The sequence below is a fragment of the Colobus angolensis genome, unplaced genomic scaffold (assembly GCF_000951035.1).
Source record: "Colobus angolensis palliatus isolate OR3802 unplaced genomic scaffold, Cang.pa_1.0 Scaffold10, whole genome shotgun sequence".
NCBI lineage: Eukaryota > Metazoa > Chordata > Mammalia > Primates > Cercopithecidae > Colobus > Colobus angolensis.
In genome coordinates, this window is record NW_012110919.1 from 500298 (window position 1) to 517315 (window position 17018).

The following is a 17018-nucleotide window of genomic DNA, read 5'->3' on the forward strand; positions in this document are numbered from 1 at the left end:
GGTTTGGCTGTGTCCCCACCCAAATCTCATCTTGAATTGTAGTTCCCATAATCCCCACTTGTCGTGGGAGGGACCTGGTGGGAGGTAATTGAATCATAGGAGCGGTTACCCTAATGCTATTCTTTTGTTTGTTTGTTTTGTTTTTTTCTTTTTCTTTTTTTTTTTTTTTTTGAGACAGAGTTTCGCTCTTGTTGCCCAGGCTGGAGTGCAATGACATGATCTCGGCCCACCTCAACCTCCACCTCCCGGGTTCAAGCGATTCTCCTGTCTCAGACTCCCATAGCTGGGATTACAGGCATGCTCCACCACATCCAGCTAATTTTTTTTTTGTATTTTTAGTAGAGATGGTGTTTCTCCATGTTAGTCAGGCTGGTCTTGAACTTCCGATCTCAGGTGATCCACCCACCTTGGCCTCCCAAAGTGCTGGGATTACAGGTATGAGCCACCACATCTGACATGCTATTCTTTTTATAATGAGTGAATTCTCACAAGATTTTATAGTTTCATAAGGGGCTTTTCCCCCTTTTGCTCAGCATTTCTCCTTGCTGCCACCATGTGAAGAAGGATGTATTTGATTCCCCTTCCACCATGATTTGTAAGTTTCCTGAGGCCTCCCAGCTCTGCAGAACTGTGAGTCAGTTAAACCTCCCCTGTATAAATTACCCAGTCTCAGGTATGTCTTTATTAGTAGTGTGAGAACAAACTAATACAACCTGTTTCCTGGCTCATAAATGACACCTTCTTGCTGTGTTCTCACATGGTGAGAGGCGAGGGTCTCTCTGGGGCCTCTTTTAGAAGGCATAAATCCCATTCATGAGGGGTGTGCTTCATGAGCTAATCACCTCCCCAAGGCCCCATCTTTTAATACCATCACCTTTGGGGTAAGTATTTCAACACATGAATTTTTTGGGAGACACAAACTCAGACCATAGTAAATGACATCATTACAGCACTAAAAGAAAAAATTATCCGCCAAACTAGAATTCTACATCTCAGCACAAATATCCTTTATAAAGGATAAACAAAAAGTTCAGAGAAGTCATCCATCACCAGGAGACCTTCACTAGAAGAAATGGGAAGTGAAGTGTTTTAGGCTGAAGAGAAATGATATCAGATGGAAACTTGGATCTACACAAATGAATGAAGAATGCTGGAAGTAGCAAATATGGGGGTAAATATAAAAGACTTTTTTGTTTCTTATTTTCTTTAAAAGAAAATTGGCTGCTTCACATATTGTGAGCTTACACCATATGCAGGTGTAAACTGTCAAGAAGTAAATGGAGATATAGTTCTGTAAGTTCTAACATTATACATAAAACAGCATGAAATTAATTCAAGAGTAGACTGTGGTAAGTTAAGGATGCATATTGTAATTTCTAGAGGTTACCACAAAACAAAAAAGACAAAGAGTAAAGCTAAGAATAAAATAGATAAGTAGAATACTAAGAAATAGTTGATTAATTCAAAAGGAGAGAGGATAAAGAAATAACAAACACAAGGGATAAACGGGATAAATAGAAAGCAGTAAGATGGTAGACTTAAACCAATCACAGGACTGATTACATAAATTTAAACCGACTGAGACCTCCACTTAAAAGGGAGAGATTTTCAGACGCAACTACTTTGAAATAAAAGGACCTTCTTTTTAAGTTTACTACACAACATACATTTAATAGATGATAGTAGCTATCTATATTAGCAACCCCTAAAATTATGTGCAAATATGTGAAATGACTTTTCAGTATTACCTGACAGTGGCTCCAGTATAATCCCTAGGGAGAGGACTGGCATGTGAGGGTAGTTAATAGCTGACATTAATTGGCACTTTCCATTCATGAACTCATTTAATCTTCACAGTGACCTTATGAGGAAGACACTTCCATTGTACTCATTTTATGTGGGAGCAGACTAATGCCTAGAGAATGTGATGTGCCCAAGTAACATGCTAGTGAGCCCAGGCTCTTAACTACTCTACGCTACCTCTCTGCTGAAACTAATCACTGTACTACATCACCTGAAAGATACTACGTCAACACAGAGGAGGTGTGCAACAACTGCAACAAGCAAAGAGCAAGAGCTGGTCAGCAGCCTCTATCCTGGTTCAGGGGAGGGGTGCATGACCAGTAGTACTGATCACTGGCAGGTGTGTGGATCAGGAGATGGGCCTACCTCACTATCCTAACCTGAGAAAACTAACAAGATTTTTTCCACAAACTCCTCTTGCTTTAGTTCCAGGGCTCACTGAACAGCCTTCTGATTATATCTTGACTTGGCAAAAGAAGAAGGCCCTGACTAAGACATGCAAATGTTCCAGGCTCTCTGGCAATTAGCATTGTCATTAAAAATAAGTAAACTGGCATCTGACTTATGTTTCAGACTCTCCTAAACTTATTAAACATGACTCAAGCTCCCCAGAGCTTTCTCACCTTCGAGTATAGAGTGAAAACAGGACTTTGAGAGTCCTGGATTAGAATGATTTCATCAAGGTTAAGTTCTCACGGGAAGAGGCACAAACACTCTGGGAGGCTGGGCCTGGGGGATCAATCAGGTCCTCTAAACATTGGTCTAAACTCTCTTGTTCTAACTGCAATAAGGTAAGCCAAGAAGATACATTATAATAAATGCATGAGAAAGAATCCATAAGCATGTTGTAGAGCACATAAATAAAAAGTTGCCAAGAAGATGAAATCCTTATTCATTAAATTTAACCAAATTATTAATCAAAGAACATTCCTTGAGGAAGGCCTCTGCAAAGTTTTACATTAATCATACACTCCAAACAGTAAGAAAATTGATTTAAAAAAAAAATCCCTCAGAACCTTAAGGTACCAGTAAGATAAAGACAGTCCATGAAGGCCAGGTGCGCCAAGTAAGCAAGTGGCCAACTGAACAAGAGTCAACCAAAATGGACAAAGAAAGCAGTGAAGCCATATAAACATCTCCATGCAAAACATGCGTGCACCAGTACTCCTGGATTTGCTAGAAAAGATTCACAAAGGCCGGGCGTGGTGGCTCAAGCCTGTAATCCCAGCACTTTGGGAGGCCGAGACGGGCGGATCACGAGGTCAGGAGATCGAGACCATCCTGGCTAACACAGTGAAACCCTGTCTCTACTAAAAAATACAAAAAACTAGCTGGGCGAGGTGGCGGGCGCCTGTAGTCCCAGCTACTTGGGAGGCTGAGGCAGGAGAATGGCGTGAACCCGGGAGGTGGAGCTTGCAGTGAGCTGAGATCCGGCCACTGCACTCCAGCCTGGGCGACAGAGCAAGACTCCGTCTCAAAAAAAAAAAAAAAAAAAGAAAAGATTCACAAAAATAACTCTTCTCTTCTCTGAAGAAATCCATGAAAATTACCTTTGCTTTAGAGATAAACCTAAGCCTACTCACCAACCTTTCACTGATTCATTCAACCACATTTTTGCACAACCCCTGATGGTTTCCCACCCTGTAGCTGATACTCTATAGTGTTTCTCAGATCATATCTGACCTACCTTGAACACTCTCTCCTGACACCAACCTTACTAACTTCCTCACTATAGTCAAGTCTTGGCTCAAACATCACCTTGGTAACTATGCCTTCCCTGACCTTGATATGTAAAAGACCACCTCCCAAACCCACCACTCTTCATCTTGTTACCCTACCTAATTTTTCTCCAGAGTACTTATCACTAATATATTTGCTGTCTGTCTCTCTTCAGTAAAGGAAGCTCCACAAGAGTAGGAATTTTGTGTTTTATTTTCTGCTGTATTCATACAATTTAGAACAGTGCCTGGCAAGAGAATACAACATAAATACTTGTAATTCGAAGTGTAATAGGGAAGAGAGGCCTAAGCTGACAAACAGACCTCATAAGCAGGGCAGTATGGTGGCACAAAGGAGTCACAATAAGCTTGGCCCAGGAGAGGCAGAAACCTTTCTTGGAGGAAGAGATGCAGAGCAGGCTGTGAAGGAAGGGTGGAAGCAGGGGGCGTTTCAGCATGGAAATCACCATATGGAAAGGCACAAGGCATAAAGGATCATTCACACTTGACGAGACTTGTCTGGCTGCAAGAAGGTGAATGGTGAAAGTGACAGAAGACAGAAAGTGACAAAAGAAATATAGGAGGGCAGTACACACACGCTGGTGCAAGGAGTCACTGAGAGGTTTTAAGGTGAGAAACAGCATGATCAGATTTGTTTTTCACAAAAGCAGAGATGGAAGGGCGGAGGGTGGGAGGAGGGAATCTGTAGTCTGAGAGACCATTTAGGACCTTTGTGCAAAAGTCTCCACAAAGGCCAATGGTGCTAAAACTACAGCAGCAGTGTTGAGGATGGAGATAAAAGAAATGTCTTGACTGAGTAAGATGATCCCTTTTCAAAACTCTGCTCCAGTATCACTTCCTATGGAAAGCATCTTTTTGAGGATAAAATAAAAAAGGAAAAGGGAATTTTTAAAGACTCTCTTTCTCTCTCTCTTTCTCACAGACACACACACACTCTCTCTCTCTTCTCTCTCTCTCTCTCTCTCTCTAATACTTTCAGGTATGGCTGTATCCAGAAAGCAAACCATGCGATTAATGTGATTAGACAAATTCATTCTGTCTTCATCTCACAGCTCTGCTCTCTTCTGAATTAATATTATTTTTAGGTCAGTTCTTTGCCCAGGGTGTCCCTCAGCAATCACAGGCTTAAATAAGTCTAAACACCGCCAACCAAGCGGAGAGGCCCATGGTTCCAATAAGACTCACTCCTCCAGGAGGGAATGCTATGTTTCCATGAGCGAGCCTGAGCTGATTGTCTGCTGCTGGAACTGGAGATAGGGCCACTCCTGCACATGACACAGAGGGGACTGAGGGGGCAGGCTGGTTCCTCAGGGCAAGCTTGGGCACTGCTACCAGAAAACGGGGAATAGATGCTAGGCAGACAGAAGTGCAGAGTTCCACCATTGCTTTCTTCTCTCGAATTGATAAGGGGGAAGAACATTTTCAGTGGCTCCTCCCCAGTTCCAGAGTTTCTGCCTAACTAGTACCCAGCTGGAAGAGAGGTAGTCTTATGGCATCCCTCAATCCCAAACACCATCAACTGGTACTTCTCATCCTCAGTCCAGTGAGAGAAGCCTCCATACCCTCAAGTTCCACAGAGGCTGAGAGCAGGGAGCTAACTTGCTCCGGGGTGATGCTGTGGTGCAGGCAGGCATATGAATATTGGATAGTTGTGTCCCATATGCTTCCTGTGTTCTGACCACAGCTGAATAATTAATGTTCCTGGAGCACACTATGTACCTGCAGGCCACAGTGCTTTGCTCCTCCTGGTTCCCTCCTGAAGAGTTTGCCCTTTCTCTTCACAACTGACAAATACGCTGCTGCCTCCTCTTCCCCTTCTGTCCCCTCAGCTCTGGGCCTGAAACGGCTTTCTTGTATTTTCCTCACACAAATCTTGTTCAATGCTCACTCATTTATTACTCCCTTATCATCTTGTGTGCCACTTTTTCCCACAGGACATACCATTTTATCATTATTTAGTATCTATTTTTCCCCACTGAACTAACTATCGGCTCCCTGAAGCCGAGACTGTGTCTTTCATCTCTACATACTTAATACAGCTATATGGTACAGGGCAGTGACTATACTTATTAAAGTAATATTTTAAATACCAAAATTTCACATTATTGGTGACTTTTCATAAATTATTGTCTTACATTAGGGTTACCCTTTGATGAAAGACTTATATATAGATGATTCAATACAAGGACAATGAATAAAGTATCTCCTATAATTTACTTTCATAAAAAATTCTCCCTTATATGAATAACTTCATAATATTCCTTCTTGTTATTAGAAAATGAAAACTATATCAGCCACCATCACTCCACTAATACCTCAGCTACAGGAATCAGGCTAAACATCATGCCAAATGTGTACCCTCAGGGTTACATGGTCTGCTGATTCCCTCTAATGTCTGATGTATACATAGGTATGAGAGTTATTAAAAACCACCTTCATTTTGGAAGGAAAAAGGAGCACATAGCACTGGATAAAAACAGCTATTTTTATTATTATACAGCTGCTATTATTATTATTATTATTATTATTCTGAGATAGAGTCTAACTCTGTCACTCAGGCTAGAGTGAAGTGGCATGATCTTAGCTCTCTGCAACCTCTGCTCCCAAGTTCAAGTGATTCTCCTGCCTCCTGAGTAGCTGGGATTACAGGCACCTGCCACCACGCCCGGCTAATTTTTGTATTTTCAGTAGAGACGGGGTTTCACTATGTTGGCCAGGCTGGTTTTGAACTCCTGACCTCAAGTGATCTGCCAGCCTTGGCCTCCCAAAATGCTGGGATTACAGGAGTGATCCACCACGCAGGGCCAATAACAGCTATTATTATTATTCAGGGTGGAACTTAGGCATTCTGTTTTGCTTAGTTAACTCAACAGTCATGTTTTTGCTTATTGTGCAGTTCCCTGTGAAGAATATACTTCCTTTGCCAACCATACCCAGAGCTGGCTCACAGTGGGAGCTAACTAACTCTCTCTGTACCTGACCCATCCCAGAACAGAGCCTGAACCTCTGCCCTCTGCCTCCTCTTCTTCTTCACAGCATCACTTTATAAATCAATACAAATGATCAGCCTCTTGGGACCATCGTGCGTTATCTCCTTAGTTGGTAAAAGATTGTCAACTCAAGTTATAAAGTATCTTTATAAATTTAATAAGAATGAGATGTCCAATGATGGTAATGAGAATGACAACTAAGAATTATATACTGACTACTATGTGAGGGGCACCATTCTAAGTGCTATCCAGATATTTACTCACTTGAATACCATAACAATCTATGTGGCAGGTTACTACTATCATCATCTTATGATGACAGGTGAGAAAACTGAAGTACTGAGAAGTTAGGTAACTTCCCCACAGGTCTCATAGCTGGTAAGTAGTGGGATTAGAATTTTAACCTACATATTTAGGTCCAGGGTCCATGTTTTTAGCCACACAGCTATATGGCATATACAGAAATAATTCTGGCCAGGTGCAGTGGCTCACGCCTGTAATCCCAGCATTTTGGGAGGCCGAGGTGGGTAGATCACGAGGTCAGGAGATCAAGACTATCCTGGCGAACATGGTGAAACCCCGTCTCTACTAAAAATACAAAAAAATTATCAGGGTGTGGCAGCGTGCACCTGTAGTCCCAGCTGCTGGGGAGGCTGAGACAGCAGAATTGGCGTGAACTTGGGAGGCAGAGCTTCCAGTGAGCCGAGATCCCGCCACTGCACTCCAGCCTGGGTGACAGAGCAAGACTCCGTCTCAAAAAAAGAAAAGAAAAGAAAAGAAATAATTCTGAGATGTCTAGAGTCAAAAACTGTCTGAAACCTTTAAAAGAGAAACCTAGTGACTAAAAGTATGACCTCTGCCTATCTTCTTATATTCTTCTTAGGCTCATGGCCATAGGTGATAATCAACACCTCCTGAGCAATAATGTCCCACAGAGGCCATAACGATATTGAGGAGTGGGGGCTGTAAGGCAAGACAGACAGAGCAAAGCTCAAACTCCCACTCCACCAGATCCTGGCTGGGGACACCTGCTATGTTATTTCATACAGCCGGCACAAAGCAGGATGGCTACAGGGGCCACAGTTTTCCCCTGCTGACCACCTCTGTGCCATACCCCATACCCGCTTCCTGTGAGAAGTGTCCCCTATTCACATGCCTAGAACGTATGTTTGTATGACCCCTCCTTCTTGGTCAGAGTAACTGGTTTCAGCCAGGCCCCTGACCTAAACTGCAGCAGCCACAGCATCTCACTGCTAGGCAAGGGATGGGCATAGGCTCCAGGCTAGGCTAGAGTCACCACCTGATACTCTTCTGACTGGAGCTGGGAGTAAAGAAGCTTTCCTTTCTGGTCAGTCACAAGGCCGTGAGGACTAAAGCCTAGAGCCAGCAGGGACCTGGGCACCAGGACATTTGAGAGAATGGAGCCAGCATATAGAGGGGCCCCAAGACAAGATAAGACACAGAGAGGTCTAACAGTACTAGAGTCCCTTGTTCTAGTCTGTCCCCTCCCCACTCCAAACACACCAGCTACTTTAACCACTTGGCAGGGAGAAAAAAACTGACTTAGGCTTCTGTCACTTCCAACTAGGTGAGTCTAACTTTACCTCTCTGAAACTCACTTCCCTTATCTGCAAAACAGGGAAAATAAAACAACCCTTCCCGCCCAGGTAGTTTTTTTTTTTTTTTTTGAGATGGAATCTCACTCTGTCGCCCAGGCTAGACGGAGTGCAGTGGTAAGATCTCAGCTCACTGCAACCTCTGCCTCCTGGATTCAAGTGGTTCTTCTGCCTCAGTTTCCCACATAACTGGGACTACAGGCATGCGCCACCACGCCTGGCTAATTTTTGTATTTTTAGTAAAAACAGGGTTTTGCCATGTTGGCGAGGCTGGTCTCAAACTCCTGACCTCAAGTGATCCGCCTGCGTCGGCCTCACAAAGTGCTGGGATTATAAGTGTGAGCCACAGCGCCCGGCCCCCAGAGAGTTCTGATGGGGAAATGCAATCTGCACTGTCAGTACTTTAGCATATGTCCTATGAATAGGAAGACTCCACAGCTGTTGCCAACAGGTAACAACACCTACAATAGCATTCACCTTCCAACAGACTGCTGCCAAAGACTCTGGAGTTCTTCCTGACTTCGCTGTGTCAAATCTGATGTGACAGCTTGTACTGCTGGTTGTAACTTCCAACTTTATCTAAAATCCAACCACATCTCACTATTTTGTTTACTATTGTTCTGCACATAGCAGTCATACAAGAAATATCTGTTGAATGAATGAATATGTCCTCAAACCCTTTTTCTGGAAGTTGGGGGCAAACAGGAAGCAGAAAAAATATGTGGAAATCTTAATATGAAATTTTTTGCACTTACTTGGCACAGCGTACCCAGTGTGTATGTCGATACAAAGAATACAGGAAGCGCTGGCGATACATGCTCCATACTTTTATGGATTTATCTTCAGAAGCTGTAGCTAGAAACTGGCCATCAGCTGAAAAGTCTACACTTCGAACTGGAGCTGTATGAGCTTTAAATTCTGAGAATTTTCCTCTCCTAGAAATAAACAGTTTAATATTTATAACTCATTTAATTTAATTATAGTTAATAATCACAATACAGACTTTGAAACATACAAAATAGTTTACATAAAACGGTTTAACTCTTGTAAAATCTAACAAAAGTATGAAAGGGCTGTGTTGTACTGTACCCTTCATCAACACTGAAATTTCCATGAAATTTCAGGTGTTGAGAACTGAAGGGCAGAAAAGAATAGAAGAAAAGATGGAGAAAATAATGTGAGGCATTTGAGAAGCAGAAAATCTTAAAATGGAAGCAGGCTAGACAGGGTTGGAGTTACAAGGTGATATGTGATAAATGCTACTTTGTGTCAGTGTTCCCAAGTTCCCAAGGCATTTTCACCTTACGTTGTATCTAGGACTTAGTAATTTTCCCATTTAGAAAATCGTACTGATACTCAAGATACCCTATGGGGAAAATTGTCATAAGTGCTTGAAAGACGTCAGGCAACAGAATTTAGACAGCCACAATCAGGCAACAGAATTTAGACAGCCACAATATATGTGTCTCAGATGTTCAAATGTTCACACTGATCTCCCATACACCTGCACCTCATCCTGTATTTTGCTACCTTGGCTGGGCAGAGTGACATCCGCCTGTGTCCAAGCCAGAAACCTGGAAGTCACACTCAACTCTTCCCGCATCCTCTCCCACATCCAGTAAGTTAGCAAACCATATCATCCTCACTTCCTAAATATCTTCTGAATCCTCCTCTTCTGTGTCGGCTCTGCTTGCCTTAAGGTAGATATATCTTTAACATCCTTCACCTAGGTTATTGCAAAAGCCTCTTAACTGGTCTCTCTGCTCTAATCTTTTGTCCCCTGCCAGTCACCTACACATTGTGCTTATTACCTTGCTAAGAGCGTAACTCCAAGCATGTAAATCCCAGTGTAAATGTGTCACTGGCTCTTCTCCAAAAGAAAGCACAATGCCCAAGTGCATTGGTGAGGCATCCCGCCATTCAAGCTGAACTTTGTACTTGGAACAGTCACAGCACTTCAAACACACCCCCTGCCTTTGCACTTACTGCTTTCTCAGGATGGACTTTCTGCTTTCTCAGGACTTCCCCCATCCCCAGACCCCCCTGGCCAAGCCAGACAGGCTTAATGGCTCTGTATTTGCTACAACAATTTTGCTTACTACATTATACAGTGACTTTTTAAAGAACAATTTGTCTCCTCTTATGCAGTACATTTTTGGAGAACAGGAATGATGATTTATTCATCTCTATAAGACCAGCACCTAGCAACATGTCAGGCACATAAAAAGAATTCAATACATGTTGAATTCCACTTGGAACAGTCAACAAAGGCTCATAGATCCAACCTGGCTTACCCTTCCAGTGGTCTATAAGGAGCAAAGGTGACTTTATCATAAATTTCCGTCACCTGACATGTGATATTACTCAGGAAAAACTGAAATACATATTAAACAAAAATTAGAAGGGAGCATCCAGGGATTAGCTCAGTGAAGTTTCAAGGGTAAATTTCATGAGTGGAAATCAGGAGTATAGTTTAGCCTGAATCCAAGTATAATGCCTAGCGAAAACAAAGAAAAGAAAAGGCATCTGCAATGACCAGGAAGCTGAGATGGACTGTCAGTATCATCAAAATCTGCCCTGATTTTTAGTTCTGCACTCCGCACTCCAGCAGGCTGTTGTTTGCCTCCTTTCTAAAAGGCTCTCCTCTCAGGCATAGGCTAAACCAAGCACCGGATCCAGTCTCAACAGGAAACACAGAAGAAACCAAGATAGGAGTGCCTTGTGTTTATCGTGCTGGTGCCTAACTGGTTTCCAGTTCCTCATCTTGACTTAATATAGGCTCTCTGCCTCCTACGTATTTACTTGCCCTTTCAACTAAATTCTCTTGACTGCCCACTGTGAGGAACTCTGGGCCAGACTTGCTTTCAGGCTTGCTCCTACCTATTCTTTTCTTATTTATTCATTTTTTTGAGACGTATTCTCTTTCTATCATACATGCTAGAATACAGTGGTGCAATCACTACTCGCTGCGGCTCAAACTCCTGCGCTCAAGAGATCATCTCTCCTCAGCCTCCTGAGGAGCTAGGACTGTAGGTGGGCATCACCATGCCCAGATAATTTTTTTATTTTTAATTTTTTATAGAGACAGGGTCTCGCTATGTTGCTCAGGCTGGTCTTGAACTCTTGGCCTCAAGTGATCCTCCTGCCTCAGCCTCCCAAAGTGCTGAAATTACAGGTGCAAGCCATGCCCCCAGCCTCTCCCTATTCTTTCTTAGCCTTCTGGTCACCAGCTGTGGTGTGTATCTGCAAATATGGTTGCCAATACTCATCTCATCCCTGTACATGCATGTCTCTCTGCTTCACAGGAGGTGGAGTCTGTTTATTTCCCCTCCCTTTGAGGGGAGGGGTGACTTTTGAGGGGAGGTGTTGTGACTCATCTCATCCCTGTACATGCATGTCTCTCTGCTTCACAGGAGGTGGAGTCTGTTTATTTCCCCTCCCTTTGAGGGGAGGTGTTGTGACTTTTGAGGGGAGGTGTTGTGACTCATCTCATCCCTGTACATGTATGTCTCTCTGCTTCAAAGGAGGTGGAGTCTGTTTATTTCTCCTCCCTTTGGGCTGGTGTTGTGACTTTACTTTGAGCAACAGAACGTGGTAGAAGTGACACTGCAAGTTTCAGGTTTAGTTCTTAATTGGTCTAGCAGCTTCTGCTTTGATTATCCTGGAACCCAGCTGTCATGCTGTGAGAAAACTACAGGTTATCCTGCTGGAGAGAGGGCACATGGAGAACCAAGATGCCATTGCCACCAGCCCGCACCAAGGCCCCAGGCATATGAATGAGGAATGGAACCCATCTACCCATCTGCCAGTTCTATGAAGCTGCATGAGTAATCTCAGCCTGTACCACAGAAGCAAAAGAACCATCCAGACAGCCCACAAAATTGTGACAAATCATTGTTTCTACAGTAAGGCACTAAGGTTTTGAGACTGTCATACAGCAGTAGATAACTGACACATCATCTTCCTTCCCGTTGCCATGATCCACCATTATTGCTCTGTTCCTACTATGACATGATTTAGAAAGAGAAACTAGGGACACCTACACAAGCCTAATCATTGTATTTAGATGAGCTATGACAAATTAATGATTCAGTGAGCTTTTAGCTCATCTACCCTTATACAGTTTGTTCACTGAGATTTCTTTGAATTAGTAATGGGAGACTGAAGTGATGCTGTGCTGAAGATAGTAAAAAAGCTAGTTCTAAATTCCCAAAGTTAAGGGTTTTAGAACATGCTTCTCCTCTTGGACCCCAAACCAGTTCCTTCTCCCTTAAAATTCCCTGCTGCATTGCCATCCATTATAACACGTCACTTCTCTTCAATAGTTTTCACTACCATTGGAATAATATTCAGATTTCTCAGCATAGAGTTCCCCTTGGGTGGTGGCAGAAAAAAAGCACCCACTGGCATGGGAATGCCCATGAGCTTTCCTTCATTTGGGAGTACCTGGGCCTGTTTAGTCATAGACTACAAGTCAAATCCTGCCACAACAGGGTCAAGGAAATGCTCAAATTCTTATCTTCTGAAGCAGTGGTCCCCAACCTTTTTGGCACCAGAGACCAGTTCCATGGAAGACCATTTTCCCATGGGACCAGGGAGTCAGGGAGAAGGATGGATGATTTTGGGAGATTCAAGTGGATTACATTTATTGTGTTACTTTATTTCTATTATTATCATTATTATTATTGAGAAGGAGTTTTGTTCTTTTCTGCCCAGGATGGAATGCAATGGCACAATCTTGGCTCACTGCAACCTCCACATACCGGGTTCAAGCAATTCTCCTGCCTCAGTCTCCCGAGTAGCTGGGATTACAGGTGCGTGCCACCATGCCTGGCTAATTTTGTATTTTTAGTAGAGACAGGGTTTCACCATGTTGGCCAGGCTGGTCTCAAATTCCTGACCTCAGGTGATCCACCTGCCGCAGCCTCCCAAAATGCTGGCATTACAGGTGTGAACCACCACACCCAGCCCTATTTCTATTATTATTACATACTCACCATAATGTAGAATCAATGGGAGCCCTGAGCTTGTTTTCCTGCAACTAGATGGTCCCATCTGGGGTGATGGGAGACACTGACAGATCATCAGGCATGAGATTCTCATGTGGAGCGTGCAACCTAGATCCCTCACATGCACAGTTCACAATAGGGTTTGTGCTCCTGTGAGAATCTAATGCCACCACTGATCCGACAGAGGGCAGAGCTCTGGCTTGGCTCCTAACAGGCCATGGACTGGTACTGGTCGGTGGCCCAGGGATTGGGGACCTCTGCTCTGAAGTATTTATGGGGGGAAATGATATGATATGTAGGATTTGTTCTAAAAATACCCCAGGGGAAAAAGTGAGGGGAGGTGTAGATGAAACAAGATGGGCAGAATCCTGACAACTGTTGAAGCTGATTGATGGGAGTATGAGGCGGCGGAGTCGTGCTATTCATTCTATTTTCATGTATGTTTGAAAATTTACATACTTTAAAGTTTAAAACCATTTTAAAAAATCATGGCTCAATAATTACTTAAAATAAATGGGCCATTAGTTAGGGTTTGAAAAGTCTCTCTTACAGAGATTTGTTATACTGGATATTGCCTTACACAAATGCAATGATTTATACTTTTGTCAGAAATTTTCTTTAATAAGAAAATTCTGTACCCTGATAATGAGTGATACAAATCAAATCAAAGGCACAGGGTTTTCAATAGGAATCCAGGGGCCCTTGAAGGATCCATGAATGGGAATTAAGAAGTTAATAAACTGTGAATTTTTTGTTATACAAACTGATGTGTATCATTCTGAGGAGACGGTCTAAAGCTTACCTCAGATCTACAAAGGGATTGATAGCTACCACTATTCCCTCAACAAAACTTAAGATATATTAAGCATATTTCCATGGTAGGAAACAGTTTTCAAAAAGAAGACATAATTTTGAGGAAAAAAGTGTATGAATTAGTTTGACTTTACCACAAGGGCAGCATGCCTTGTATGTGACTGAGACTAATAGTGCGGGCAGCAGTGCATGAGCAGCAGCCGGGCTCAGCTTTCTTTCACATTTCCAAATCCAAAGGATATCAAGTGTTTCTTTGTTTCTCTTACTTATCAGGAATCCAGAGTCTCACGGTTCTGTCTCGTGAGGCAGATGCCAATAAGTTTCCATGTGGAGAAAACTGCACGCTGGTTACAACATCCTTGTGACCCACATATCTGTAAGCTCTAGCATGTGGCTTGAAATTCCATAGCATGAGAAAGGTGTCCCAAGAAGCAGTAGCTATCAAGAAATAGAAGAACAAAACCACTGTTTGTTAAAATGCAAACATAGGTGTGTCTCATTACAATGGGCAGCGTATCTAATAACAAGGCGTCCAGGTAATAGAGGGGCTGGAGGTTGTGAGGCTGACCAGGTAATAGCCAAATTACTTTTTAAAGGTACTCAAAACTACATCACTAATATGCAAGCTTGGCTGTGTCCTATGTAAGCACACAGCAGGATGACTGGCCCCCGTATTCAATTAGTGCTCAGTAACTTTATTTGCCAGAAGGCCGCAGCATAGTGTAACAGAGGTACACGGGACTAACAGTCAGTTTTGTTTCTAACTCTGGGTAATGGAAAGCTAGTTAACCTCTGTGTCATGATGTCATGAGGACTGAATGTTTTTCCTGAGAGGGATGGATGAGATAATTTTTCAAACTGTTTATGTGGAAATAATTTCACACTTAGAGAAAAGTTACAAGAACAGTGCAAATAACATTGATATGCCTTTTACCCAAATCTACTTGTTAATGTTTTGCTTCATTTGGTTTGTAATTTGCTCTGTATTTGTTTTTCCTTGTACATGAACACACATAAACCCACACACACAAACATATACATATTTTTTTTTTCCTGAACCATTTAGGAGTAAGTTATACAACTCATGGCATCTTTATTCCTAAATACTTCAGTGTGTTTTTCCTAAGATTTAGCATAGTCTCTTAACACACCCACAGCACAGTTATCAGCTTCATGAAGCTGATTATTAAAGATGCAATATTTTAATATATCAACTATATTTATCAACTGATCCAGTAATACTTCTATAGCTGGATAAGATGATCTCATTAGTCTCTTTCTGCTCTATAATTTAATGGCATTTGATGATTAATAAAAGAATTAATAAAAGAATCATGTGTGTCAGACAATAGCTTACAGATTTACAAAAAGGAAAACAAATGTAATCAATGATGGAAATAATTGCCTTGACAAAGAATGAACAAATAAACAAATGAAAGGTAGATCTAAACCTTGCCTAATAAACTAATTTTATTTTATGCATGTAGCCCTAGAATAGCCCCAATAATAGGACGTAGGTCAATGAGAATCACTAAATCTGGATTGTAGAGTGCTTAGAAAAAAATGTAATGTTATAAACTTGAACACAATTAGTATCACTGTTAGAGAAAACATAGGGCCTGGCTACATAAAGTCACTGAAACCTATGTTCTTTTGCCAACATAAAAAGTTCATTTGGGCTCAGCCTATGCATTATTTCCATGTAAAACAGTTAAAGTGAGTTCAGCTACAATATTGCTTAGCATCCCCTTTTTAAAAAAGTACAAAAAGTTAATATTCCACCAGAGCTTATCCACATTACTAAAGATTTATAGCAGAGTCAGAATTATCCAAGGCTAATGTAGACAAAGCAAGGAAAACAATGAGTTATCATATGTAATAAACTCAGGACACTATTTGAGTTCTGTGTATCATGCTGCAAACGAGATATACAAAAGCAAAAAAGATACAATCCCTTCTCTCAAAGAATCACATAGTAGGGAAGATAGCATTAATAATACACAGATACAGAGGACTTTTACATATTATTTATTCATTAACGGTAGGTGGGGTGATTGGGTGGTCCATTCTGAAGAAAGGACATTTGAGCAGAGAGGTGAGTGAAATGGGGAGTGATCCTAGCTGAGACATGGAGAAAGAGTACTCCGAGCACAGGAATCCCTGTACAAAAGCACCTGGAAGAATGAAGAATGGCAAGGAGGTCAGTGTTTCCCCAGTAGATGCGAGGGAAGAGACCGGTGGGAGGGAAACTGAAAAGGGGGCAGATGGAGGAGGAAAAGCCATGGTGGGAGGTGTGTCTTCTTCTTCTTCTAAAGTGCAATGTGCCATTATCCTAAGTGAATTAATGCGGGAACAGAAAACCAAACACCATATGTTCTCACTTATAAGTGAGAACTGAACATTAGGTACACTGGACATAAAGATGGCAACAATAGCCACTGGGGACTACCAGAAGAGGGAGGAAAGGAGCGGGGAAAGGTTTGAAAAACTATTGAGAACAATGCTCACTACCTGGGTGATGGGATCAAGCACTAAACCCATGTAACAAACCTGCACATGTACTCCCTGAATCTAAAATAAAAGCTACAATTATTAAAAGAAAAAAAAACCTGCAATGGGAAACTACTCTAGATTTTGAGCAGGGGGAATCTCATGATCTGGGTTAAGAACACTGTCACTTTGATAATAAGGAAAGGATTTTTTTTTAAATTGTGTTCTCAAAGGAGGGTAATAAATTATAAAAAGAAATAAAAAATAAAACAATTGTAGTGAGTCAACCAGATATTCATAAGGAAGAAAATTAACCTTGACTCCTACACTTTATACCACATACAAAAGTTAATTCCACGTAGAACATAGATCTAAATGTGGTATGTAAAACAATAAGCTTTTAGAAGAGAACACAGAATATCTTCATGACCTTGGGGTAGGCAAAGACTGCTTTAAAAAGACATTAAAGTTAATAAGTATAGAGGAAAAGAACGATAATTTGTACTGTACAAAAATTAAGAAGTTTTGTTCACTGAGAGGTACCACTAACCAAGCAGG

At 41.9% G+C, this 17018-nt stretch overlaps 1 protein-coding gene across 2 annotated transcripts in view; it reads right to left on the bottom strand.

The window, feature by feature from the left end:
* LOC105505626 (POC1 centriolar protein homolog B) overlaps positions 1–17018 on the bottom strand; it is a 102843-nt gene that overhangs the window by 63712 nt on the left and 22113 nt on the right. For both annotated transcript variants that reach the window (XM_011933510.1, XM_011933519.1), the window contains exons 3-4: positions 14237–14408; positions 8904–9083 (exon numbers count right to left, since the gene is read on the bottom strand). In XM_011933510.1, the coding sequence (XP_011788900.1) occupies positions 8904–9083; positions 14237–14408 (352 nt within the window). The remainder of the gene's footprint in view (positions 1–8903; positions 9084–14236; positions 14409–17018) is intronic.